The sequence below is a fragment of the Diaphorina citri genome, unplaced genomic scaffold, assembly GCF_000475195.1.
Source record: "Diaphorina citri unplaced genomic scaffold, Diaci psyllid genome assembly version 1.1 scaffold74783, whole genome shotgun sequence".
Classification (NCBI taxonomy): domain Eukaryota; kingdom Metazoa; phylum Arthropoda; class Insecta; order Hemiptera; family Psyllidae; genus Diaphorina; species Diaphorina citri.
The window spans coordinates 1-374 of record NW_007451927.1 but is presented as its reverse complement, the minus strand read 5'-3'; the positions used below and the strand labels follow the sequence as shown (position 1 = coordinate 374).

At 42.5% G+C, this 374-nt stretch overlaps 1 protein-coding gene across 1 annotated transcript; it reads right to left on the bottom strand.

Annotated features, from left to right (window-relative positions):
* Positions 1-8: 8 nt before the first annotated feature.
* Positions 9-364, bottom strand: LOC108254404 (apoptosis-inducing factor 1-like; the record flags this gene model as incomplete). Its single annotated transcript, XM_017449396.1, has 1 exon — positions 9-364. A coding segment is annotated over exon 1 (315 nt), but the record flags the coding sequence as incomplete, so codon positions are not given.
* Positions 365-374: the final 10 nt, after the last annotated feature.

Genomic DNA, 374 nt, shown 5'->3' with positions numbered 1-374 from the left:
AGAGCAGCATGTATTGCATTGGCATCACTAGGTGTTCTCAGATAGAACATACCTATAGCATCCATAGCACCTGGGACATCTTGAGACAGACGCTTTGCTTCACAACCTGTCGCTATGAACACTTTATCAAATGACGTCACACCACCATCACTTCTCACTAGAGTTTTATCTTTAGCACTCATATGTACCACAGAGGTTGATAGGAAGACTTCTGCTCTCATCTGATCATAGAACTCCTGATTCCTTAGTAAGATAGTGTTGACATCTACTGCTAAGTTGTCATTCAGCCGGGTTCTATCATAGGGCAACTCAGCGTCTTTCATGAAAGCGAGCAACCTTCCTGTAAAACCAAAGCGTCTCAGATATTCTAAACA